We start from the raw sequence: 25,805 nt of genomic DNA, 5'->3' as shown, positions 1-25,805 counted from the left end.
CCGACACAATCGCCTCTCGTTTGGAACGGCGCCACAGGATCTTTAACATCTGCTGTGAGTGAATCGGACAGTGTGCAATAATTACGGTGAGTACACAGCGCAGGAATAACGAGGACGGTCTGTCGGAGTTCAGCCGCGAACCTCTGCAACAAGCGGCGAACGGCGGTACCCCTGGGCAATCTCGCCACCGCGGGTTTATGGAATATGCTTGGTGGTTGTGTTTGTGGTTTTCTGGGTGATTTTGATAATGGGCTGGATGCAAAGATAGGACATCCAATTGCCTGTCACCGATTGCCGGTTCAATTGCGCCACAAATCGGATAACATCAAAATTGTTGGAATAAAACGATCTCCCCAAGTCCGACACGTGCTCGGAGATAATCGCCCGCAGGTGTGGGGCGCGGTCGTGCAGCAGTGCGCCGCGTGGCTGCGGCGTGCACAGGCAAGCGGGCTCATCCGTGCGGCGGTGAGCCGGCAGTTTAGCCATGGCCCCCAGAGGGCGCTAGCGCGGGGGGGGGGGGGCGGCGGGAGCCGATCGACGCGGTGGAGGAAGGAGGGGAAGGGGCGGACGTCGCGCCCCACCTGCCCAGCGAGGGCGCTGGGGTGGACGTCGGCCCCCACATCACTTGTGATTGAAAACTCATTTATTTAGAGCTGCTTTTTGTGTTTAGTTGTCATTCCCCCGCACCTCCAATTCGCACGATTGGCTACGTACGGTGGTGCGAAAGGAGTTCAACATACAAACATACAGTTAACACTATCGGCTGTTGCTTAACGGGGGCTCTGGATGAATGTGCTGCGTTGCTGCTTAATCCAATGGGTGAATGGCCGGTTCTGTGGTTTGATTTGCAAGTTGACCGTATTATCAGCTATAATCCTTGCTGGCAGCTGCCCCTGAGCCACTCACCTCGTGATCACGTGACACCCTAAGCCCTCTCCGACTCACTGTGATGCGATTTGGCGTCGCCGCAATGGCGTGGGAATTAATGGCATCCAACTGCGCCCCTCTGTTGATGTCGCCATGGAGATTGGCATGGGCTTAATTGGTTCGTGTGACCCCCTCCAGTCATTAGAGGCGCTACATTCACCATCACAATGCTCCGTCATTCTCTTAGGCTCCCCGTTACGTAAATATACCCCAATTTCACTCTGAAGAATCCATTCGGAACTCGCAGAACAGTACGGCTATTCGTGTTGGAGAACGGCCCCCGGAAATGGATATCACAGAGTTACCTCTGAGATTCTTCACACGTGCACAGAAGGGGGCAGCACTTTCCCACCCGCCTGGCCATTGAGTTAATGTTCGGGAGCGTGGCAGTCAAAAGGATAGTTTTCATTCTCTCAGCCGGAACGGAGCCGAATTAATCGCAGAACTAAATTTAATGTGATGGGGTTATTTTCCCCCAGCAAGAACTGGTAACCGGATCCAGCTTCACAGGAGTCGGCTGAGACGTGGATTGTAAATCGGGCAAGCCGCCGGTGATCAAACTAGAGAATCCGGCGAACACCCCAACGCATACGAGGGTTGACACCCAAGGCTCTGCACAGATATATTCAATCCACACTGACTCAATCCGTGGCCTGCTGTGCTGAAATGTACTGGCCACCTCGCAGCCTCAGGCTACAGCACCACGTGGCATAACCCTCGCAGTCTCCCGTCGTCCACACACACAGCTGAGCTCCTGAGATGCAACGCGGCGGGGCGCGCTCGAGGTAGGCGACAGACTCCACTGGGCAGCCAAGATCAACACGGGAGAATACAACAACAACAACATCGACAACAACAGTTCACCGCTGTTTCATAATGGCCAGCTCGGCACGAGTACAAACGAAGAGAAGTGGACATTTTATTTAAGGCAAAAGTGTTGACGTTCCAGCAACAGGCGAGCTGCCAAAACATCCCGGTGCCGTGAAAGAGCAACGAGCAGCAGTCGCGGAGCCCTCGCTGCGCATGGGAAGCAGCAACACGAAGAGGACTGCCCCACGAAGAGGACTGCCCCACGCAGCGCGCTCTGGTACAATACAAACAGACTGCGTCGGGTGTTCCGACTAATCGAATTAGCGCGAATCCAGTGGGAAATCTCGCAGAGCGAGTGGCAACGCTTTGGTTCAAGAACGGCCCGCGGAAGTTGATATCACAGAAGCGACCTCTCAGATTCCTTCTTCACGTGACGCTCTGCTCCACACACACACAGAGCGGGCAGCACTTCCCCACCCGCTCCGTCACCGTGAGGAATGTTTGCTGCGCGACAGTCATTCCGCTATTTTTAATTATCGGAGCTGGAGTTTAGCGAACAAAGTGCAGAACCAAATTGAGTGTAATGCTTTTTTTGCGTGCAGTCATTGGTGGCGACACTTGGCTGAAGACATCGAAAATCGTGGGGAGCCGCAGAGTTGGAGTCGCCTCACCGCGTGGCAGCCTGCCAGCTTGGCCTCGGCAATTGTGATGCCATTTGCATAACCAACTAATCATTCGATTAGTTTTCTATAGATACAAAAACAATTGGTATACATCACAGGCAGTGGCCTCACCGATGCTAGCTCAGCACCGTGACCTCTGAGCGACCCGGCCACCTCAGCCATGAAAGAGTCGTGTCTAAATCAGGCCGCAGTGTCTCTGCAGTGATGTCCACACTGTCACTGGGTGCTTGTTTTAGGCTGGGTCGACTTAGGGGAGACCCGGGTCACGCTTGAATGCAGCTTCCCACTGATGTGCCTGGGCCACGAGTTGAGTGGGGGGGTTCGGGTCAGGGTCAGGCGCGGTGAAAGTGGCGCCGTGACGGGCTGGGCGTGCGTGGCGGCCCCTGAAGGATCGAGTCGAGCAGCTGACGGAGCGCGGGACCAGCTGCTTCATCAGCACGCAGACATATAGTGGACAAAGATACAGATAGAGGTAGAGGGATACATATATATACACAAAGATCCCCCGTATAGCCTTAACAGACTGCTGGGGCAAGTGCTGTTAGCGAGCACCTATGAAGGCGGCCACAGCACACGAGGTGTGGGTGGCCAACACCACGCCCGGTCGCCTTTGTCTCCCTAGTGGCGATGTTTACACATCGCACCAGCTACTCATGTGAGGTTCAGTCGACCTAGGGGAGGCCCAGGACCGGTTCAAATAATCGTCACTGGTTGGCCGTGAGCGGGAATCGAACCTGGGTCGTCGCGTTTGTAGCGCAGCGCGCTACCGGCTGGCCGCCTTTGTTTCCATAGTGCTGATGGTACACACCTCACCTGATATACTAGTACTATGCTCATGTGAGACACTGTGGGCGGAGTTGAGACACTGTGGGCGGAGTTGAGACAATGTGGGCGGAGTTGAGACACTGTGGGCGGAGTTGAGACAATGTGGGCGGAGTTGAGACATTGTGGGCGGAGTTGAGACACTGTGGGCGGAGTTGAGACACTGTGGGCGGAGTTGAGACACTGTGGGCGGAGTTGAGACATTGTGGGCGGAGTTGAGACACTGTGGGTGGAGTTGAGACAATGTGGGCGGAGTTGAGACAATGTGGGCGGAGTTGAGACACTGTGGGCGGAGTTGAGACACTGTGGGCGGAGTTGAGACACTGTGGGCGGAGTTGAGACATTGTGGGCGGAGTTGAGACACTGTGGGCGGAGTTCAGACACTGTGGGCGGAGTTGAGACACTGTGGGCGGAGTTGAGACACTGTGGGCGGAGTTGAGACATTGTGGGCGGAGTTGAGACACTGTGGGTGGAGTTGAGACAATGTGGGCGGAGTTGAGACATTGTGGGCGGAGTTGAGACACTGTGGGCGGAGTTGAGACACTGTGGGCGGAGTTGAGACATTGTGGGCGGAGTTGAGACATTGTGGGCGGAGTTGAGACAATGTGGGCGGAGTTGAGACAATGTGGGCGGAGTTGAGACAATGTGGGTGGAGTTGAGACACTGTGGGCGGAGTTGAGACAATGTGGGCGGAGTTGAGACAATGTGGGCGGAGTTGAGACATTGTGGGCGGAGTTGAGACAATGTGGGCGGAGTTGAGACACTGTGGGCGGAGTTGAGACAATGTGGGCGGAGTTGAGACACTGTGGGCGGAGTTGAGACAATGTGGGCGGAGTTGAGACAATGTGGGCGGAGTTGAGACTGTGTGGGCGGAGTTGAGACAATGTGGGCGGAGTTGAGACAATGTGGGCGGAGTTGAGACAATGTGGGTGGAGTTGAGACAATGTGGGCGGAGTTGAGACACTGTGGGTGGAGTTGAGACATTGTGGGCGGAGTTGAGACATTGTGGGCGGAGTTGAGACATTGTGAGCGGAGTTGAGACACTGTGGGCGGAGTTGAGACATTGTGGGCGGAGTTGAGACATTGTGGGCGGAGTTGAGACAATGTGGGCGGAGTTGAGACACTGTGGGCGGAGTTGAGACAATGTGGGCGGAGTTGAGACAATGTGGGCGGAGTTGAGACAATGTGGGCGGAGTTGAGACAATGTGGGCGGAGTTGAGACATTGTGGGCGGAGTTGAGACAATGTGGGCGGAGTTGAGACAATGTGGGCGGAGTTGAGACACTGTGGGTGGAGTTGAGACACTGTGGGTGGAGCTGAGACACTGGGCGGAGTTGATATCCAGGAGGTGGAGTTGAGATCGAGGGGGTGGAGTTGAGACCGAGGGGGTGGAGTTGAGACCGAGGGGGTGGAGTTGAGATCGAGGGGTAGAGTTGAGACCGAGGGGGTGGAGTCGGGTGGAGTTGAGCGTCTGTGCTGCTCGCGTTGCGCGGTGTGGACGACGATGGCGGGGACGCGGTGCTCCTGTCTCCATGGCGCCTCCCGCCTTCGCCTCTTCTTCGGCTCCCACCTCTTCCTCCTCCTCATCCTCCTCCTCTACTGCCGAGGTGCGAGACCCGGGGACGCGCAGGACAGAGGGAGACACGGGGACACAGGGGAGACAGAGGAAGACACGGGGACACAGGGGAGACAGAGGAAGACACGGGGACACAGGGGAGACAGAGGGAGACACGGGGGAGACACGGGGACACGGGGGAGACAGAGGGAGACACGTGGAGACAGAGGGAGACACGGGGACACAGGGGAGACACGGGGACACAGGGGAGACAGAGGGAGACACGGGGACACAGGGGAGACAGAGGGAGACACGGGGGAGACACGGGGGAGACAGAGGGAGACACGTGGAGACAGAGAGACACGGGGACACGGGGGAGACAGAGGGACACACGGGGACACAGGTGAGACAGAGGGACACAGGGGAGACAGAGGGAGACACGAGGAGGCGCATTTTGAGTGAGACGCGTGGAGACCGTGCGAGAGACAACGGTGGTGGACACGGGGGGGGGGGCACAGGTGGTGAACACGGGGGGGGGGGGACAAGGGGGGGGACACGGGGGAGACATCGCGTGAGGCGGTGGTAGACGCGGGGACACGGACGCGCGGTGTGAGACGAGATGATGGAGGGACACGGGGGAGACTTCGTTTGATATAATAGTATGTGTCTCTAATAGTATCTGTCTCTAATCGTATCGGTCTCTAATAGTATCTGTCTCTAATAGTATCGGTCTCTAATAGTATCTGTCTCTAATAGTATCTGTCTCTAATAGTATCTGTCTCTAATAGTATCTGTCTCTAATAGTATCGGTCTCTAATAGTATCGGTCTCTAATAGTATCGGTCTCTAATAGTATGTGTCTATAATAGTATCTGTCTCTAATAGTATCTGTCTCTAATAGTATCGGTCTCTAATAGTATCGGTCTCTAATAGTATGTGTCTCTGTGTCTCAGTCGTAGTGGTATCTCTGTCTCTTGAGTTGTGTGTTGTTCTTGGTCGCACTCATCACCTGGTGGTACACTTGGTGACATCACCAGCCTCACCTGTGATGGTGGCGAACAGGGAGGAGGGCGTGGGGAGGGCGGTGATAATGATGGTGGTGGTGGTGTGTGGGTGTGGGGGAAGTTGTTCGTGAATGGTGGTGGTGGTGGGTGAGGGTGTGGGGAGTGCGGTGATGATGGTGGTGTGTGGGTGTGGGGGAAGTTGTTCGTGAATGGTGGTGGTGGTGGGTGAGGGTGTGGGGAGTGCGGTGATGATGGTGGTGTGTGGGTGTGGGGGAAGTTGTTCGTGAATGGTGGTGGTGGTGGGTGAGGGTGTGGGGAGTGCGGTGATGATGGTGGTGTGTGGGTGTGGGGGAAGTTGTTCGTGAATGGTGGTGGTGGTGGTGGGTGAGGGTGTGGGGAGTGCGGTGATGATGGTGGTGTGTGGGTGTGGGGGAAGTTGTTCGTGAATGGTGGTGGTGGTGGGTGAGGGTGTGGGGAGTGCGGTGATGGTGGTGATGGTGGTGATGGTGGTGTGTGGGTGTGGGGGAAGTTGTTCGTGAATGGTGGTGGGTGAGGGTGTGGGGTGTGCGGTGATGGTGGTGGTGTTGGTGTGTGGGTGTGGGGGAAGTTGTTCGTGAATGGTGGTGGTGGTGGTGGTGGGTGAGGGTGTGGGGAGTGCGGTGATGGTGGTGATGGTGGTGTGTGGGTGTGGGGGAAGTTGTTCGTGAATGGTGGTGGGGGAGGGTGTGGGGTGTGCGGTGATGGTGGTGGTGTTGGTGTGTGGGTGTGGGGGAAGTTGTTCGTGAATGGTGGTGGTGGTGGTGGGTGAGGGTGTGGGGAGTGCGGTGATGGTGGTGATGGTGGTGATGGTGGTGTGTGGGTGTGGGGGAAGTTGTTCGTGAATGGTGGTGGTGGTGGGTGAGGGTGTGGGGAGTGCGGTGGTGGTGGTGGTGGGTGTGTGGGTGTAAGGGAAGTTGTTCGTGAATGGTGGTGGTGGGTGTGGGTGTGAGGGAAGTGGTACAGTATAGATCAGGTTCGAGTTGGCATCGGGATCATTTCTGCTTTAATGGAGGTTAGAGTTTAGACGAGGTTAGATCTAAAAGGTTAGATCTAATTGGGATTCACGTTTTTGCTCACATCTTGTTTACAGACAGCCCTGAGTCAATCGTGGTAATTCCACATTCTTATGGCAGAGGGAAATCTATTATGGGACAACCGCTGCTGGTCTTCCCCAAAAAGTGACCCTCGATTTATCGACCCCGCAGCGATGATGGGCCGGTTGAGGCAGCAGCCGTGACTGCAGCACTGTTCGCCCTGTGATGGTACATCGAGGGCTGGGAGTTGGCGTTGATGGACGAGAGTCAATGGTGATGGCCAAGTGGCAGCCAAGCAATGGGACACGCCAGAGAGATAACGTCCGCCCAGGAGATGGAGCGATTAAATCTCCTCCTGTGCAGGTGCCGAGCGCGGAATTTCGCATGGCAGGATCGTGAGCGATGGTGGTGGCTAATTGGGAAAACCGTCATCCAGCAGTCGATTGGTCATGGCTTGATGTCTTTGCTCGTTAAGTGTTCGGGGTTTCAGGCTATTTTCAGCATTAGGGTCAAGGGTTGGGGCCAGCCTAAGCTCATTCTCGTTTCTAGTTTTGTACGAAGCGTCCCCATGCATACGAATCGCATTTCACAATCGTAAAGGAACCACGTGGGGTCGAGCCAGACGGTGAACCGCACGAGCAAAATGTGTGGTCCTATCACATTAGAAATAACGCAACCCATCCGTAATAACAGTGTGGACTTGAATAAAATAAATATACAACTGGCGACGTTTCAGGGCTCGCAGCGCGCGCCGTGAATGAGAGCCGTTGTCTAAAATGCCGCGAGTTGTGGACACGTGTTGAGTCGTCCTCTTGTTGGTTGAGCGCCTCGGCAAACCACCGGCGGTGGCTGGGAGATGTTAACTCCTTCGCGGCGCATGCAGGAGGTCGTGGGTTCGATCCCCACCCTGACGCCTACTGCTGCGTATGTGGAGTTTGCGTGACTCTCGCGCGTGGATGGTTCTCCGGGTTTTCCCTGCACAGTAAGAAACGCGCGCTTAGAGTATTTGGCTGTTCTAAAATTCCACATGGTAAGCCGCTTCGTTGAGTTCGCATTTGTGGCCAGGTCGCTTCCAAAAAAGATCCATAGCTCAGTGGGCCTTGCCTGGGGAATGAAACAAAAGTTTAGTTCAAGCCAAGTTTATTGCTCATAATTTGACGTTTTAGCCAATTGATGAATGTTCATACAAGCGTGGAGAAAGCCGACACGTGCGAGGGCGCAACACGCTATCCCGCACTGATGGGACAGACGGAGCCAGAGCGTGGCTCCTCCCCGACGCCCACGGGGAGTTGCGCAACATCTTTGTGCGACCCACCAACCCTCACTGCGAACTCCACAGCAGTGCTGGAGTACAGGCCACGCGTGTCGCTGCCATACACGAGCACAGGTGGCTCTGTGCTCGTGTATGGGGTTAGGTATCGTGTCTGATTTGTCACGTGTATCGTTATGGTGAGCCACTACTGCCATGTAGACAGACAGACACTCCCCCCCCCTCTCCATGCGGTTGATGTGGAGCAGCAGCTGTAACTTTACATGGAGGCGGTTGAACCAGATGATGGTGTCGGGAGTAGCAGAGCGATGCATCGCTGTGACGATCCCTCCTTCGTATTTGTGAGTCGGGCACTGGGTCGTCGTTACAAGTTCCGTGGCACTCTTCTTGGGGGTGACCACAGTCGCCGCACGCTGTCGGCGAGTTCAGAATTTTCTGTGTTTTGATCATCAGCAAAGTATGGCGGCTGCTGCCGTGGTTTGTGCAGCAGATGCGGTTCAGGGGTTGTGGCCCTTAAGCTCTGCGGATCGAAGCCAGGGAACTCCTGCGTTGTCGGTTCTTTCACTTGGAGCGGGAGGAGGAGGAGGTGTTGTTGTTTGTGACTTCTTGTGAACTCCGCTCGGGGGATGGCCACTGCTACAGGGTGCGGTTAGGGATAGGATAAATCTGCATGGGAGCTTGGGTGAAGGGCCTCACCACCTTCTTATAGGGTCCGAGGCACTGCTCCTTAGCGTCAGAATTCACGCGCGAGTGTAAAACTCAGCTGCAGAGTTCGGGTCAAGGTCAGGGTGTGAGTCGGCTGGAGAGTAAAGTTCACCTGTAGGCCAGTGACGACTGCATGTAGGGTAGGGTTAGCACCGTGAGACGTGGTATGGTCATGGATGTGGCCATTGTTTCATCAACGTCAGTCCCCTCACCGAGGAGGAGCCGTGCCACTGCAGAAGCCGAACCGTGCTGCTGACGCCACGCACAATGATCGAGTCATTAGCCCCCCCCGTCTTTGAGCCAGATTTAGAAATCTTGTGCAACCAGAAAATCGCGGTTTGGTGATAGATCTTGGCACGGCAAAGAGTCGGTGTAAACCCCCGGAGCCCATACGGCGAGGGCACACTGCTTGCTCGGATTCGGCAGTGGAATCCGGGGATTCGTCAGCTGCGTTGCCGGCTTCTCAGTAGGTTGATTTGGCGTCGTCCTCTGCTTTGCTCGCCCACCATGGCCGAAGATCCACGACGCACGGTGATTGTGGCTATGTAGTCGGACTAGGGACCCACATCTACGGAGAGATGTTCACCAGCATCGCTTCACGCAAGTCTGACTTTGCTGGTGAGACACTGAATATCGAAACCGGTCCAAAGTCGTTTTTCTTGTGTTGCACCCGCGCTGTCGAAATTACGCGCTCTCAGAAGGAAGGCCGGGTGGCTAACGGGATGTAAGAAACACGTGCGCACTGTATATTGTTGTGCGTGGAGGGACAGGAGGAGGCGAGTAGTGTGCTTATTTTGTAGCACGATTCGCCATTCCCCCCCTTCCTTTCCTTGTTATGTACCTAAACGATTGCTGTTTCCTATCCTCCTCCATTGTCTCAGTGGCTCGACGTATTCACCCACGCTTCCCCTGCTAGATACAACTCTCTCTCGTGCCCTGTTCTTACTTGAAGCCGAGACTCGCCCTGCGGCGGCGATGACGACGGCGGCAATGACGACGGCGGCGATGACGACCATGATGATGATGGCCGTGTTGCAGACGGCGAGGGCTGCCACAGAGAAACGACGCTTGGCAGTGCCCACTGCCCTGGACTCCCTCGGTGTTTGAGAGGAGGTTGTGAGTCGGTGAACAAATTATCTCGAACATCGGGGGGCGACGGATCAATGGTGCCGCGAGGTTGGTGCACAACAGGAACAGGTGGGGACGACCCACCGGGCCCTAATCGTCGTTTCAAAGAGTTTACGGAGGGAACCCAAGAGACAGATTCTGCTTCAGTTTAATCGCAGGCCTCTGGGGCAGCGCTAGACCGGGGTACAATGTCCTGGGGCTGGACAGGGAAATATGTACACAGCCCGGTTGACAATCACGACCGTGCGTCACGGTCCTAATTGACTTAATGGGACAAATTACCCACAGACAGCTCGATTGGGATTACACACTTGGCGGCAGGGCGGTGGTTACACTCGGTCCGGGGTTCGATTCCTAACTCGGGTGGCCCTCTGTGAAGTTTGCACGTTCTCTGCCTGTTCTGCACAGTGAGAGTGGTGAGGGAGGGTTCCCTCTGGGTTCTTCGATTTCCTCTCATAGCTATATAACAAAACCACACACATTGTCTCTGGTATTGACCAAATAACATCCCCAATGTTGAGACGTTTGGTTCTTCCGGTAAAGTCACGTAGGTATGAAATACTTTATTTTCTACCTTCGTGACTTTACCGAAAAAACCAAAGAGTATGGATTCCTGCAGTCACGAAAGGTTCAAATCAAGATTGCAAATTACTTCATTGGAATCACACACGGCACCAACATCAAAGATTCCCCTCTAAAGCCATAACTGACTTTTGGGATAAGTGCTGTTAGCGAGCACCTATAAAGGACGGCACGGCACCACGAGGGGGTGGCCAGCATCACGCCCGACGGCCTTTGTCTCCCCAGTGGCGATGTTTACACACCGCACCAGGTACTCATTTGAGGTGGTGTCGACCTCGGGGAGGCCAAAGAACTGTTCAGAGAATTGTCACCGGCGGTGACCGTGAGCGGGAGTTGAACTTGGGTCGCACCACCCCTCGGCAGCAACATCGCCCCTTATCAACACCACTGCATCCTGTAACTGTAAAAGAGCGGCATCTCCTTCGTGACGATCGCCCTGCTGCGCATTGAGAACGATGGTGCCACGACCACACGCACCAGAATGCTGTTAACGTCACACGATGACAATGAAATATACTCTCCCTGAGTCTCAAGACATTTTATTTTCCCAGGAGGGTCCTGAATTTTGTGACGTTTGGCTAATGATTTATCTCGAATGGGACCCACCGCGGGCACAAGAGGCGTGTAGGCTCAGGCGAGGACCTGCGCCCTTTGCCCCCATGTTCAGTGCCTCCGTTAATGATTGGTGTGTCCTCCGTGAGCGGAGAGCGCTGTTGTCAGTCGCTGTTGTCTGTCGCGGTGTCACTCGGCAGTGAGCGCTGCGATACGAAACCAGTCACCCGAGTTCAATTCCTGCTCACGGCCAAAAACTGTGACGAATATCTCAATCGGTCCTGGGTCTCCCCTAGGTCGACTCAGCGTTAAATGAGCACGTGGTACGGTGTGTAAACATATGCACTGGGGGAGATAAAGGCGGCCGTGCGTGGTGCTGGCCATCCGCACCCATGTGTGCCGTGCCGGGCTTTCATAGGTGGTGTCCGCTAATAGCACTTGCCCCAACAGTCTTTTAAGGCTATTAGGGGGCTCTTTGCCTTTGTGTTTTTAAAACAAGTCAACTCCGCCTAAATAAATAAGCTGTATTTGGTACCTTGTGTAAACATTTGCACTGGGGAGACAAAGGCGGCCAGGCGTGATGCTGGCCACACCACCCCTTCGTGCACCGTGCTGGCCTTGACAGGTGCTCGCGACTAATGTCACATGCCCCAACAACCAATGTAGGCTACACGGGGGATTTTTTATCTTCGTGCGTGTGTGTTGGCTTTTTCGCTTAGGCTCAGGGGATCAGAAGGGACAACCCAGGGCATGGCAGGGACAGCCCCAGGGGACTCGAGCTGGGGTAGATGGGAGTGTTGGGGTGTGCGTGTGGACATACCTTGTGTGTGGTTGCATGAGTGAATGCTATTGTTTGGTGATGTGTGGGGTGTGCAGTTGTGTTGTGGCTAAAATAGTGCGGTTGTGTAAGTGCTGTGTCATAGGTGTTGTCATAGATGTGTGTTGGGGAGCGGTAGTGTAGCGGTTAGCGCTACGCTGCGCTATGAACCTGCGAACCGGGTTCGATTCCCGCTCACGGCCAACACCAGTGACGATTATCTGAACCGGTCCCGGGCCTCCCCTAGGTCGACTCAGCCTCAAATGAGTACCTGGTGCGGTGTGTAAACATCGCCACTTGGGAGACAAAGGCGGCCGGGCGTGGTGCTGGCCACTCACGCCCTCGTGTACCATTCCGGCCTTCATAGGTGCTCGCTAACAGCACTTGCCCCTACAGTCTGTTCAGGCTACACGGGGGATCTTTGTCTTTGCGTGCACGTGAGTGCTGCTGTAATCTCACTAAGAGAGCCATCGCAAAAGAAAACACACTCGGCGGTGGTGGCGGTCGTGTAGAGGAGGATGGAGGAGTTCCCATACCTGGGCAGCAAAGGGCGGCTCACTCCGGTTTGTGCAGCAGAGGCCTTGCTCCCCTGGATCAGTCAGCCATGCGGGGTGGGAATTATCTTTTAATCGGCTGCGTAACGCAGTGCGTGCAGGAAGCTGCCTGACCCTGTCGCTCCACTTCTCTCTGTGGACCGCTTTTCCAAACACACGCACCGGCTTGACGCGCTCTGGCCGGCCTCTGCACATGGTCCGGCCTGCACACGGTCCGGCCCGGGTGTAACGAGAGTAGATCACGGTGCAAGGAGCTCGCAGATCCTTGAGAGATCCTGACACACAGTCTGTCCCTCTGGCACGTGGAGCTGCGTGGGCTCAAAGTTGTGCCGAGCCTGGCGCATCACCGCCACTTCGTGACATTTACTGCCACAGAGTTGCGAATGGCACGGTTTTAAGCATGTGTGGTTGTGTGTGTGTGAATAGGTGTCTACGGGGTGGTTGTGTGTGTTGTGGTTGTGATAGTATTCGTGTGTGTGAAGAAGTTGTGATTGTGTGGTTGCATGTGTTATGGTTATGATAGTATGTGTGGCTGTGTGTGGTTGTGATAGTGTATGGTTGTGGGATTTTGGTGTGCGATGGTAAATGTGGATTAATGTAGTAATGTGTGGTTGTCTCTGTGGTATGTGGCTGTGTGGTGTAGTTTGTATGTATGTGGTTGTGCGTGGTGTGTATTTGTGAAAATGTGCGCGTGTGCTCGTGTGAGGATGTGCTCGAGTGTACGTGCGTGTGCGCCTGCAATTATCCTTGGGGCAATTACATTTCATCTGCAAATTGCCGCTCCCATGGTGAGTTCAGTGCAGGGGAGTCTGGGTCGTGCGTGCGGTGTTTACGGAGCGCGTGTAGCGCGTGGTGTTTGTTGTGCAGTGTGTGGGGTGGGGTGTTCAGTGTGCGGTGTGTATGCTGAATGAATCCCGTGAGCTGTGTAATTTGTGTCCGTTGTGTGTGTTTTGCGTATGAAGAGATGGGAGTAGTACCCATACTTGACTCCACCACACGCGGCCTCCCAATCAACTCTGGCATGCTCATTGACGCTGCTGCTGCTGGGTGCACGGAGGAGAGGCGTTGGTTGGAGCGGTGGTGGGGGGTGATTTATGAAACTTGACCCCATTCTTTCAAATGCCGCGCCGGGAGATGGAATGGAAACGGCGACGCGTGGATCGCAAGTCCAGTGCTGACCGCTAGGACACATTGTCATCCCTTGACGCAAAACGACGACAACGACAACAACAACCACCACCGCCATCGTCAACAGCATGAGCAGCGCCGTTACCACGTAATGGCACACGAGGAGTAACTTAGTCTAGACGCACTTGTGCGGTGAGGCACACGGCAACGCGGCCGCTGTGTTGACTCGCCGACGTGGGCCACGGCCAGTCGCGGGCATTAGTGGCGGGTCACGGCCCAGAGGTCGCCACGGCCACGGAAGTGGCGGCGCCGCTCGCCTCGCCGCAGCTCGCGATCCAGTGGTGGCAGCGGCCCAGGAAGCGTGCCGACGTCGCGCCGACGTCGCGCCGACGTTGGCACGCGGTGGGAACCGTTTTGACCCACGTTGGCCCAACAACGTTTCGCGTTTACTGGGACGGTGGATTTGTCCCTGGAGGTTGACTCTCACAGTCCCATCATCACCGCCATCGTCGTCGCCAGTGACGATTTTATGAAATGGTCTTGAGCCTCTGCTGGGTCCACTCGGCCTCTAATTAGTGCCTGGCGCGGTGTGTAAACATCACCACGAGGAAGACAAAGGCCGCCGGGCGTGGTGCTGGCCACCCACCCCCTCGTGTGCCGTTCCTGCGTTCATAGGTGCTCGCTAACAGCACTTTCCCCAACAGTCTGGTAATGGCTTTGTATTTGTTGTGTAAATAGTGTGTGCATATGTCATTTAGGTGTGTTAATTGTTAGTGTAAAGTGTTGTGCCGTTGTGTATGAGTTGTGTAAATACTTCTTACAATGTGTTGTCGGTATAGTGTGTATGTTGTGTGTTCCGTACACTGTTTTCAACATCATCTGAAAACAATCAACAAGGAGGGGCCCTCATCCAGCAGTGGATAGACTCTGGCCGCATGCACGTGACACTTGTACAGGATGAGGGGACAAAAACACACCCGCACTGTACAGGGAACACCCCGCCCTGTGCAATCCTGCACACCGGCCACACCCTCACCACCACCACCACAACACAACACTCTTCAAAATCACCACAACACCCTCACCACCACAACTCTCTCACCACCACAACACCCTCACCACCACAACACACTCACCACCACCACAACACCCTCACCACCACCACAACACCCTCACCACCACCACAACACCCTCACCACCACAACTCTCTCACCACCACAACACCCTCACCACCACCACAACACCCTCACCATCACCACAACACCCTCACCACCACCACAACACCCTCACCACCACCACAACACCCTCACCACCACCACAACACTCTCATAATTACCACAACACCCTCACCACCACAACACCCTCACCACCACCACAACACCCTCACCACCCTCACCACCACAAGACCCTCACCACCACCACCACAACACTCTCATAATCACCACAACACCCTCACCACCACCACAACACCCTCACCACCACCACAACACCCTCACCACCCTCACCACCACAAGACCCTCACCACCACCACAACACCCTCCTCTTCACATCCTCCTCTTGTTGATTACGTCAGCACTCAAACCACACCCATCACAACGCCCTCTTCCTGATTACATCTGTTGGCATTTAAACCTCATTATGAGTCTCAGCGTCACTATCATCATTATTATGACCACTGCTGTTGAGTTCAAATCCTGGTCAGCAGCGGGGGGGGGGGGGGGGGGGGGTGACTCGGCCTATCATTCCTCCCTCCGGGATCGATAAATCGAGCACCATTTTGCGGGGAAGTCAACAACAGTGATTGTCCTAGAGATAAACTCACTCCTGCCACAGGAGGTGAGCAGCAGGAATCTCTCCGTTTGAATCGTCGCTCGCTTCTCCAGCACGGCCACGCGGCGTCTCCTTTCCGTGTCTCCTCCCCGTGTCTCGGCCGGCCCGCGTGCTACGTTCATGACGTGGCACACCCTACGGCGGGGTGACCCCACGCGCTCGCTAACCCCACGTGCTCGCTAACCCCACATGATCCCGAACCCAACGCGATCGCTCATCCAACCTTCCCGCGTCATCCGCCCTCGCCTCGGTCCGCGGCGAGTCGGATGTGCCAACAACACTCTTCCTCATCGTCGTCGTCGTCGTCGTCGTTGCCCCGAGGGTGGCGTGAACCTTGTTACGAGAGTCTGGACGTCAGACTTGCCCCACTGTGGCGTTCCATTCCACCCATAGCCCCCCCCCCCCCCCGTGTGCCAGTATCTTAGAAACTCGCAAGGAGTGATTTCCTGCTGCCCAAACGAGCCACGCCGATGCTCTTGTGCTCGTCCGTTGTCTACAGCCCGCCCGCAGAGCGAGTGGCTGGAAGTTCCACTTCCCTGTGGTAGGAACGTAGCCGTCAAGGGCAACCGCTGCTCACTTGCCCACGAAACGGTACCGACTTCATTGGCCACGGAGGGATTCTACAGCCACAGGTTGGTTGAGGAAGGTTACCCGGGCCGATTGAGATATTGCCTCGGGTGGGAATTGAACTCGGGTATCTTGGTTTGTAGCGCTTGGTCGGTCAAGTTTGGGTAAGGCCCCTTGAGCCTTGGAAGCTCTCATGGGGTGGCAGTCCGAGAGTCCCACGGAGCGTTGGGAGGAGGTGGCCGCGATGCCACGATGATCGCATCGTCCGTTAGGATTTTTCCTAATCGTATTTAGGAAATAACATGACGTTGGAATTAAACAAATGGTATTGTCCGTGAAATTAGCGCTTCGCAAATTACGTTGCGAGTTCGTGGTTTGTCGAGTTATATAATTATTTGCGGCGGAATTGACGGCGTGTGTGAGGTCAGCGGCGCATGTTGCTAATCCGAAACGATGATCCTCATCACTAACCCTGAACGCTCATTAAAAGTAATGATAATATCTTCTTCAACTTCTGGGAAGGGATTTTGGGGTTAGGCCGTGCACAGCGGTCTGGCCCAACGTTTGTCGCAAAGCCTCCACCTCCCAACGCAGGCAAAATAAAATCGTCATCTTATCGTGGAATTTAATAGCACGTCGTATCGGGACATGATATCACGGAAGCTCTCACGCCAACCTCTGTGCCGCCGCCCGCACTGCCCAGTAGCCACAGTGGCTGTGATTTAGCCAGGAAGCTGCAAGGAATGCGAGCGCTATCTTCAGGACGTGAATCCGTTTCCTTGCGGAGCGCTTGCGCAATAAGCGGGAGGAATCAAGATGTGCGCGGAGGGAGCTTTGTACAGCACAGAATGGTCACGACCAACAACAACAACCGCCATTCGCCACTAAGTGGCGGTGACGTCACCACGGCGCTTGTGCCAGGCTATGTGCATGTTGAGGCCACGTGAAGTGTCGAATGCACGCTGGCAGGGTGTTCACGACCACCACCTTGCTGTCCTGCACAACGGCGCATATCCGACCGTCGCTTATCCGCCTCGACCAATGAAGTCCCTCGGAAGGGCCTCCCCTGCCCGTGGGAGGTCTGGAGAGGCCCTTTCCAGTCGAGGGTGCTTTGGCCTACTCTTCCGCGCTGTGGCCTTGGGAGGTTTGGGAGTTACCGATGCTTGACGGCCATCCGCCACACACGACCTTCCGATCGTAGATTAACCGCAGCGGTACCGCGTTTGCCCCGCTGGGTGCATGGAGGCGGCGGGTAGGGGATTTAAGAAACCCGCCCCCGGTCGTTTAAACCGCGGCGCGCCACGAGACGGCCGTGGATTGCGAGCCCGGTGCGCCGCTGGCCCTCGCCGCTGGCCGTTTTTCTAAGGAAATTATCCCAAACAAACGCCGTGTTTCTTCTTGCCCCCTCGGAATGTGCGGCGTGGGAGGGGCGGGCTGCTTACCGCACGACGCTGACCACCTCGCTGTGCTGCCCGACCGTAAAAGGTGTAAGTGTTGTGGCGACATCGGCCCGGAGGAGCCGTGAGGGAGCCGTGTGGGAGCCGTGTCTGAGCTTGTCCGGGTGGTATGTGTCGCGTGGGTCAGGCGGGTGTGCGGACTACGTGGGGACCAGAGGAAGAGCAAAGCAGGTGACAGCTGCGAGGTGTGTGCAGGTGGGGGGTGAGAGACCTGGGCAGGTGGGGGTGAGAGACCTGGGCAGGTGGGGGTGAGAGACCTGGGCAGGTGGGGGGTGGGAGACCTGGACAGGTGGGGGGTGGGAGCCTCGTTACAGGTGAGGTGCTGTGCGTGCAGGTGAGGTGGCCGCCATGAAGGTGTACGTGTCCGGGGAGGTGGAGGTGACGAACGGCACGGAGGCGCGCATCCCCTGTACCTACAAGAGCAGCAACCCCATCGGCAGCGGCTTCTTCATCATGTGGACCTTCAAACCCGCGATGGGGGGCGCCACCGAGAACGTGAGTCGCGCACCCCCCGGCACGGCTGCACTCGCCTGCAAAGATAAAGATCCCCCGTATAACAGACTGTCGGAGCAAGTGCTGTTAGCGAGCACCTATGACGGCACACGAGGGGGTAGGTGGCCAGCACCACACTCGGCCGCATTTGAGTCATCGGTGGTGACGTTTACACACCGCGACAGGTAGTACTCATTTGAGGCTCAGCCGACCTAGGGGAGGACTAGGACCGGTTCAGATAATTGCCACTGGTGTTGGCCGTGAGCAGGTTCGGTGTCCTGGAGTGTTGTCAGGTGAGTGCAGGTGATGTCCGGTGACCTCTGCTCCACACAGCAGAGGGCAGCTCTTTCCCTCGCGCTCTACTGCAGGCAGCGATGAAGTACTGCGGATCCGTCGATTGTATCATTCCGCACCTACGATTCGCACGGTTTGGCTACGTACGGTGCGAAAGAAGTTCAACATAGTACATTCTCAGAGCCAAATCGAGTGCAGAAGGAAGTTTGATGTGATGGGTGCTCGGGTGGCCTCACGCAGCGTCAGAGCGTGTGGGTCAGGCAGCGTGTGGGTCAGGCACCGTGTGGGTCAGGCAGCGTGAGGGTCGGGCAGCGTGAGGGTCAGGCAGCGTGTGGGTCAGGCACCGTGTGGGTCAGGCAGCGTGAGGGTCGGGCAGCGTGTGGGTCGGGCACCGTGTGGGTCGGGCAGCGTGTGGGTCAGGCAGCATGTGGGTCGGGCAGCGTGAGGGTCGGGCAGCGTGAGGGTCAGGCAGCGTGAGGGTCAGGCAGCATGTGGGTCAGGCACCGTGTGGGTCGGGCAGCGTGTGGGTCGGGCAGCGTGAGGGTCAGGCAGCATGTGGGTCAGGCACCGTGTGGGTCAGGCAGCGTGAGGGTCGGGCAGCGTGTGGGTCGGGCAGCGTGTGGGTCAGGCAGCGTGTGGGTCAGGCAGCGTGAGGGTCAGGCAGCGTGAGGGTCGGGCAGCGTGAGGGTCGGGCAGCGTGAGGGTCAGGCAGCGTGTGGGTCAGGCAGCGTGAGGGTCGGGCACCGTGTGGGTCGGGCAGCGTGTGGGTCAGGCAGCATGTGGGTCGGGCAGCGTGAGGGTCGGGCAGCGTGAGGGTCAGGCAGCGTGTGGGTCAGGCACCGTGTGGGTCGGGCAGCGTGTGGGTCAGGCAGCGTGTGGGTCAGGCACCGTGTGGGTCGGGCAGCGTGAGGGTCGGGCAGCGTGTGGGTCGGGCACCGTGTGGGTCGGGCAGCGTGAGGGTCAGGCAGCGTGTGGGTCAGGCACCGTGTGGGTCGGGCAGCGTGTGGGTCGGGCAGCGTGTGGGTCGGGCAGCATGTGGGTCGGGCAGCGTGAGGGTCAGGCAGCGTGAGGGTCGGGCAGCGTGAGGGTCGGGCAGCATGAGGGTCAGGCAGCGTGAGGGTCGGGCAGCGTGAGGGTCGGGCAGCATGAGGGTCGGGCACCGTGTGGGTCGGGCAGCGTGTGGGTCGGGCAGCGTGAGGGTCGGGCAGCGTGTGGGTCGGGCAGCGTGTGGGTCAGGCAGCGTGTGGGTCAGGCAGCGTGTGGGTCAGGCAGCGTGTGGGTCAGGCAGCGTGAGGGTCAGGCAGCGTGTGGGTCAGGCACCGTGTGGGTCAGGCAGCGTGTGGGTCAGGCAGCGTGAGGGTCGGGCAGCGTGTGGGTCGGGCAGCGTGTGGGTCGGGCACCGTGTGGGTCGGGCAGCGTGTGGGTCAGGCAGCGTGTGGGTCAGGCAGCGTGAGGGTCAGGCAGCGTGTGGGTCAGGCACCGTGTGGGTCGGGCAGCGTGAGGGTCGGGCAGCGTGTGGGTCAGGCAGCGTGTGGGTCAGGCAGCGTGTGGGTCAGGCAGCGTGAGGGTCAGGCAGCGTGAGGGTCAGGCAGCGTGTGGGTCAGGCAGCGTGTGGGTCGGGCAGCGTGAGGGTCGGGCAGCGTGAGGGTCAGGCAGCGTGTGGGTCAGGCAGCGTGAGGGTCAGGCAGCGTGTGGGTCGGGCAGCGTGTGGGTCAGGCAGCGTGTGGGTCGGGCAGCGTGTGGGTCAGGCAGCGTGTGGGTCGGGCAGCGTGAGGGTCAGGCAGCGTGTGGGTCGGGCAGCGTGTGGGTCGGGCAGCGTGTGGGTCGGGCAGCGTGTGGGTCAGGCAGCGTGAGGGTCAGGCAGCGTGTGGGTCGGGCAGCGTGTGGGTCGGGCAGCGTGTGGGTCGGGCAGCGTGAGGGTCGGGCAGCGTGTGGGTCGGGCAGCGTGTGGGTCAGGCAGCGTGAGGGTCAGGCAGCGTGTGGGTCAGGCACCGGCGCAAGCGCTGGCCCCTTGGGGCCCCACCCCGTGCACACAGATCCTCACCGCCGCACACCGATTCTCACGGGGTCGTTACGGGTTTGTGGTCTCGGGTTTCTATTCGGGGCTAGGTTCGTGGTTAAGATGAGGGGCGGTGTTAGCACTCGCGTTCCTTGGGTGACATTGCCCTTGTTTGGCGACGGTGCCGCCCCGTCGCTCGTGCAGATCCTGACGTACTCGGGCGGCAAGCCGTACCCGACGGGGTCGCGCTTCATGAGCCGCCTCACTCTGTGGGGCAACGCGGAGAGCGGCGACGCCACCATCTCCCTGCGCGACACCAAGTTCACCGACAACGGCACCTTCACCTGCAACGTGCAGAACCCGCCCGACGTGGGCGGCCAGGCGGGCAACACGGAGCTGCGCGTCGTTCTCTCCAGTGACCGCTCGCACTCACCCTCACCCCACTCGCACTCACCCCTACTCACCTCGCACTCACCCCTACTCACCTCGCACTCACCCCCCACTCGCACTCACCCTCCACCCCACTCGCACTCACCCCTACTCACCTCGCACTCACCCCCCACTCGCACTCACCCCTACTCACCTCGCACTCACCCCCCACTCGCACTCACCCCTACTCACCTCGCACTCACCCCTACTCACCTCGCACTCACCCCCACTCGCACTCACCCCCCCCCCCCGCTTACTTACACTCACCCCCCACTCGCACTCACCCCCACCCACTCGCACTCATCCTCACCCACTCGCACTCACCCACTCACTCACCCCCTGCTTGCTCTCATGCCCTCGCACTCACCCCCCCCCCCACCCCCCGCTCACACTCACCCATTGGTCCCCCACCTGCACGCGCTTGCTGCCACTGAACTGCACTGATCCACACTCAACTGCACGCTCACCTGCACATACCTGACAAGAGTAGCAGCAGCAAACCTCGCTCGCACGCATGCATCTGCTAAAGCTCATACCAGCTCACTCACCTGCTCCCACCCTGAATGCACGTGCACTCACTAGCACGCGATCTAAATTCACGTGCATGCTTGTGCGTGCGTGTTGCCTCGTGTGCGCGTGCTCGTGTGTGTGTGCGCGTGCTCGTGTGTGAGTGCGAGCAGAAACGCTCTCGGAGGGGAAGCTCGTGGGCATGGTGATCGGGGGTCTGGCCGGGGTGGTGATGCTCACCGTCATCATCGCCGCCATCGCCATGGTCTGCAAGAAATATCGCCGGGGTGGCTACCGCGACAAGGCAGCCACCACGCGGTGAGCGCACGCACACCAACACCGGTGACTGTTATCCGAACTGGTCCCGGGCCTCCCCTTAGGTCGACTCGGCCTCAAATGAGTACCTGGGAGACAAAGGTGGCCAGACAAAGGCAGCCAGTCTCGTGAACAGCACTTGCCCCACAACAGTCTGTTGAGGCTATATGGGGGATCTTTATCTGTGTGCGTCCAGGTCCCCGCAGGACACGCTGCTCACCGAGAAACCGTTCCGGCACGACGAGGAACGCGACCTGCACCCTCCCACCCCACCCAACGGGCAGCGGGTGAGGACGCGTCGCTCGCTCGCCACGTACACTCGCCATCACATGTACTCGCCGCTCATCATACACTGCATACATACACACTACTCATTCACCACGTGTACTCATCACGTGTGGTGTGCGTGCGGTTTACGGTGTGCGTGTACGGTGCGCTGTGTGTGGTGCGTGCGTACGTGCGGTGTGTGTGTTTGTGCGTTCAGGTCGTCTACGCGTCCCTGGAGAATCTACCGCCAGGCAAACATCCGTCGGCTCCTCCCTCGGTGGAGTATGCGACCGTGAAGCCTCTCGCAGCCTCCGTGGCATAACCACACCGCTCACCACACCACGCCACACCACACCGCTCGCCACATAACTCACTCGAACACTCACCACCCCACTGCCCACACTGCTCACCACACCACATGTTTTCTATGAGTTTTGATTCAAAGTGTACAGAGCCGACTTCATACACACCATGCTTACCTTACACACCACCGGGCACACTGTTTCCTCTCGGTCCAGCCCAATAAACGTGGAATGTTGGGCCAACGTTGGATATTTACCCGCAGTGTGTGTGTCTCGCACACCCAGCGAACATAACAACACAAAGTGTTAAACCTCCACTGTTACCCGAACCCATGATATCACTTCCCCTGGTCTATAAACCTGGTATCCCTACACCTGGTATCCCTCCTACCCCTGATATCTCAACCCCTCATGGCTCAACACGTGATCAATCTGCACCTTACATCCCCACAATGAAATCTCTACCCCCACCTCCTCAATATGTTCCCCGAGGCCGTCGTGACCACTGTATATGGGACTGTCAGACAGAACGTCCCCTGAATATAGATCTTCTGTTGATAAGAGAATAATGTCATTGTACAATGTTATACGTCATTGTTTCATTTTTATAATTTTACTGTTGAGTTGTTTGTTTTCTAAGAGTCTTGATTCTAAGTGTACAGAGCCGACTAGCCGGTTGGCGGGAGTGCGGCAGGAGTGTCGCTTCCGCGCAGCCGGTGCCTTGTGACCACCATGACCTCTGAACTCTAACCCTCTGAACTATAACCCTCGCCCCCTGCCAATTCCTAATCCGTAGCGTGACCTTGTTTAAAGGGGGCGGGGGGGGGGCACGACGCAGTGAACGTTAAACTCTAAAGCGAGCGTAGAGCACGACAGGGAGAGTGAGTAACGAGGCGCTCTCTGCTCTCTCTCTCTCGAGGCGCTGCGCGTGAGAGAAGCCACGGTGCCCATTGCCGAACCGTACTGTACTCGCTCTCGTACCAACGCGTTGTAAACTTAAGCTGTAACGAACAGGGGTGGGGGGCTCATACCAGCCCCTCCCCCCCTCCCCGACGCCTCGGCACTGTCCAAGTCTCGACATTTCATTTTGCTGGGAGATCTCTCCGCCTGATTTTGAGGAGTTGCCGTGTCCAGATTCTGGAATTTCTTCGGAAACTTTGCGGCGCCAACGGAGGAGAGACACCAGACCCCGTGGGGCCAATGGCAAGGTCGCCTTTTTCTTCCTCCCACACACCCCGGCGGCCTTTCACCCTTGTCGCATGCGGAGGTAGACAGGTCCCGGTCTCCTCTCACGGCCAGACAGAACGTGCTACGACGTGGCAGCGATGTTGTAGGTTTTAATTAAGATGTCCCCTGTAATTGCCGAGCAAACGAGAGTGTTACGAAATGTGACTGGTGAAATGGCGAGAACCCTCGCGAGCCACCATAGAGCGACTAGCTTGTTATATCTCACTAGGAATCCTCATTCACTTTGCTTTACAATCCATCTCCTCTTTGGAAATCTGGGTTCGCACTGCAATTGTAGGCTGCCAAATTTACGATACATTTAGAGATAACTCTCTGTTCTCTGGTCCCCGGTTCTCATGTCACTGGGCAGCCACCAGGTGATATTGGCCCCCACCATAGACGAAGCTGGCAACATCCTTCTTTGTGATGCGATATTCCTCGTCGTACGGGCAACCCCGTTGCAGTGGCGACGAGCGAGACATGAGGTTCGTGAGTGCGGGTGGTGCAGGGGAAAGGCGTCGGTGTCGCGTGTGCGGGGGCAGCCCTGGGGCCGGTCTCGTGTCCAAGTCTTCATTGTGGGCACAGCGGCACAGCTGAGGTCGCCACTCGTCATTTTGTTGAGGCAGCTGCCATCCGAGGAAATCTTAAGTCGTCTTCGAGCATTTAATAGTCCTGGAATTTTGTCAGTTGCATATAAATAAGACCTAATATAACATTACACAAGACAACGCATTCACACAGAGTTCTCCCCTCTGCCAGTGTGGTGAGAGATTCTTCCCACAAGATGCCCCATTCTTTTTGTACTACAGAAGTGGCAACGCTCGCGAAGGCCTAGGCTCTCCCGTCGGGAAGTAGGGAGGATGGCGGCCTGCTGCTGTCCACCCTGATGACCTCTGGGTCACCACGCGAGGGATTGCCACCTGTCTCGGAATTGGCATCTGTTTTTGGGTGGCGGGAATTTGTTTGTACCGAAATGTGGTGGTACTGTGTTCAACTTGTTACGGTTTTGTGAACGGTTTTGACAGACCCAGGCTGAGCAACATGTCCGGGTCTGATCTATCATGTAAACGATGGCGACGCGACCCTCACCTCGCCCTCGGTGGGGACCCGTCAATGTCTTTCCTTCACCTCACGGGGGAAAACCTCCAGCTTCGACCAATCTCCTCGCGACCCTCCGCATGGACCTATCCCTAACCCTGGAGTGCTCGAGCTGTGGGTGTCTGCTGATGATTGGAGGGTCTGGGTTTGGTGTCTTAGCGGCAGTCAGTCTGTCCCTTGTGTTCCTGAGATGATTTGACGCCTGTTTGTCTTCCAATAAAATATATATTTTATGCTAAATTTGACTGGAGTTGTAAACGCTTGTTATATTTTACGTACGCCAGCATAAAGAACACAACAGGACGATGAGATCGGCTCGTGCGAAGGTGCTCGGTGGACTGTGCGTTTGAATTTATGCTGACAGACGGGAAGAAGAAGAATACATGGATTAGCGAACATTCACAAGTTATGTAGACTTCATCACATTGTTAAAGAAAGGTGAGTGGGTTCGGGCAGGACGTGTCACGGCTTCAAAGAACGATGGCCGGTGATCGAGACTAACGACGAGTGCCAGGCAGAGGAGGCTACACGCCCAGGGGTGAACGACCACCGCGGAGATGGAGCGATTACATCTGCTTGTGTGTCAGAGCAAAGTGGATTGTTGCATAATGATACTGTGAGAGATGCTGATGGCATGGGGAGGGAGGGTGTCATGCTTCAGTTGATAGACGGATCATGATTATGGCAACACTCCAGTTGTCAGGTGTGTCAAACCGCCAAGCTGTGAGTTTATCGATCTCACCCACTCGGTGCATCATGCAATGTTCACTACTCTACATGATTAATATTTACAGCCATTAAAATGAACGGCTTGGCACCACGTCCTGGTGATTTGTCGTCATAGGTGAGAAGGCTTCATCCAGCAGTGGACAATATCGGTAACGAGCAGGCCAGTCGCCCGCCTACCCAAACCTGTCCCCATAATACAAAGTAAGTTGTTCACGTCCCATCAGCCGCACAGCTTCCTCGGGGCCCATCATTTCACCGGTCTCGGTTCACAAGCAAAACGTTCGACCGGTTTCAATCCTCAGTGTCTCGTCAACAGAGTCGGGCTTCCTTGAGCCCATGCTGGCGAGCTGCCTGATGTTTATTAGGAAAGGGGGTGGGGGGTCTCTCTGTGTTAGATATGGGTCATTGTTCAACTCAAAACTCTAATCCACAACTAATTTCATGAACAAAGGGACGTAAACGAATTAATGACAGGGGTACAACCAATTAACTCTGATCCTATCGGGAACAGTGCGAGGATTTTGCCACGTGAATCACTGCGTTGCAATAAAGCTCGCTGGTGTTTATATTAATCCCAAGGTGGTTTAATGAATGAACCAGCAAGACAATGGGGATCGGTTAATGAGCGTCTCATCAGATTTGCCGACAGCCTCCCCACGGCCTGGTGGTGGTGGTGCTCGGCCG

General features: G+C 56.7%; 1 protein-coding gene across 2 annotated transcripts; it reads left to right on the top strand.

Annotated features, from left to right (window-relative positions):
- Positions 1-4,674: 4,674 nt before the first annotated feature.
- Positions 4,675-24,637, top strand: LOC133342133 (myelin protein zero-like protein 2). 2 transcript variants are annotated; one of them, XM_061551092.1, is made up of 6 exons: positions 4,675-4,848; positions 17,797-17,957; positions 20,452-20,662; positions 21,357-21,501; positions 21,695-21,785; positions 21,983-24,637. In XM_061551092.1, exons 1-6 carry the CDS (start codon positions 4,746-4,748, stop codon positions 22,085-22,087), a joined length of 816 nt encoding a protein of 271 aa, XP_061407076.1. In that variant the 5' UTR covers positions 4,675-4,745; the 3' UTR covers positions 22,088-24,637. The 2 variants fall into 2 exon arrangements, with proteins under 2 accessions (XP_061407076.1, XP_061407075.1); XM_061551091.1 differs by having other exon boundaries at positions 21,348-21,501.
- Positions 24,638-25,805: the final 1,168 nt, after the last annotated feature.

Source organism: Lethenteron reissneri, chromosome 13 (genome assembly GCF_015708825.2).
Source record: "Lethenteron reissneri isolate LAM-NWPU_2019-01 chromosome 13, ASM1570882v1, whole genome shotgun sequence".
In the NCBI taxonomy this organism is placed as follows: Eukaryota; Metazoa; Chordata; class Hyperoartia; order Petromyzontiformes; family Petromyzontidae; genus Lethenteron; species Lethenteron reissneri.
This window is presented reverse-complemented; position numbering and strand designations above follow the sequence as displayed.